The 1603-nt window shown below is 29.6% G+C and overlaps 1 protein-coding gene across 2 annotated transcripts in view; it reads left to right on the top strand.

Annotated features, from left to right (window-relative positions):
• Nucleotides 1-1603, top strand: part of LOC106688623 (clavesin-2) — a 29050-nt gene that overhangs the window by 16376 nt on the left and 11071 nt on the right. For both annotated transcript variants that reach the window (XM_014433184.2, XM_014433185.2), the window contains exon 5: nucleotides 463-573. In XM_014433184.2, the coding sequence (XP_014288670.1) occupies nucleotides 463-573 (111 nt within the window). The remainder of the gene's footprint in view (nucleotides 1-462; nucleotides 574-1603) is intronic.

Here is a 1603-nt window from a genome sequence, read left to right as displayed (position 1 = left end):
AATTTCTTTCATAGTCATAACTCAAAAACACCGATTTTTGAGTTGTGTCACTTCAGAAATACTAGTGCGATATATTAGGCAATAAGTAATAATCATACATTATGGCAACCATTTATTGGGATCATTTTAATAACATCATTTACCAATAAATTGTAAATAAATACTTATTTCATTGATGTAGTTTATTTACTATTATATTATATAATTAATGGTAACGTCATTTTATAAATATAAAGATATTTAATTGGTAACTGGTAAACACACAAACAGCCTTTGGAAAAGAATCCAATTATACTAGTTTAGCTGGACTCAATATAAATTAATTAACTTATTTTTGGATAATTGCCTTCAGCGATTATCCTGGCATCCCGACTAAATCCCGAACAGTACATAGCAATATTTCATAAGAAGCGTTAGACAGATATATATAAATACATAATTTATTGGTGTTTAACTTTTCAGGAAGGCATCCCACTGAAAATAACACAGGTCCACGTGATCAACGTCTCTCCGATCGTAATGAAAATATATACAGTCCTCAAACCCTTCCTGAAGCAAGAGCTCATCACAATAGTAAGTAAACGAAAAGTAATAAATATTATCAGTAATTATATTATAAGTAAACGAAAAGTAATAAATATTATCAGTAATTATATTATAAGTAAAGGAATAAAGATTATCATAAATAATGAAGAAAGCTAAAGAGTTGGTTTGCTAAAACGCATAATTTAAAATGAAATTCTCAAATGAGGAGAAGATGGTTGGGGGTGCGGTCAATGAAAAACACAAATAAGTATGATTATCTTATTTTAATGTGCCGACGTTTCGGCTAGAGTTTCTAGCCTTCTTCAGGGCTAAAAACAAAACAAGATAACAACCACAGTATATATCGATAATTGAAACAATATTCTAATATTATTTTATTGAAATATTGATATTTTGTTTAAAAAGACTACACAAATTCAAAGTTAAATATCTATATTTGGTTGCAATAATTTAATATCCATTTCGACATTAAATATTGATGCTCATATTCTTTATCGATTATAACAAAAGGAAATATCGAAATAAATAAGTACTTATCAAAATAAAACATCGATAATCTATTTTGAAATTTTCTTCAATAAAACAATTATATTTTAGTTTATATTTGTAATGATTATGATATGGTTGTCGTGGTGTTCAAATAAGTCTTCATATGTCTTGCTATGTTATCATTTTATAATTATTATTACTTTAATTCGTTAAATTTTTAATATAGATATTTCGATATTTTAAAATATCGATATTTTAGTCCCGATATTATATCGATATCGATATTGCTATCCGATATCGATATTTTTTTTTCGATATCCCATCCCTACTCTCGAGGGCAAGATGCATTCTGACGAGTCCTAAGGAGGGCTCTTCTGACATGGAACGCCAAGACCACGCCCACACCAAAGACGTCACGCCACACTACGATCTTGAATCATCCAAATAGTAGCTGTAAGTATATCGCACTAGTATTTCGAAAGTGACACAACTCAAAATTCAAGGCAACTGACAATGTGACACTCTCGCCTATGGAGGAGGAATAGCATTAAGGCAGCAAGAGTGACAC

Source organism: Halyomorpha halys, unplaced genomic scaffold, assembly GCF_000696795.3.
Source record: "Halyomorpha halys isolate HHAL.00 unplaced genomic scaffold, Hhal_1.1 Scaffold1165.1, whole genome shotgun sequence".
In the NCBI taxonomy this organism is placed as follows: Eukaryota; Metazoa; Arthropoda; class Insecta; order Hemiptera; family Pentatomidae; genus Halyomorpha; species Halyomorpha halys.
This window is presented reverse-complemented; position numbering and strand designations above follow the sequence as displayed.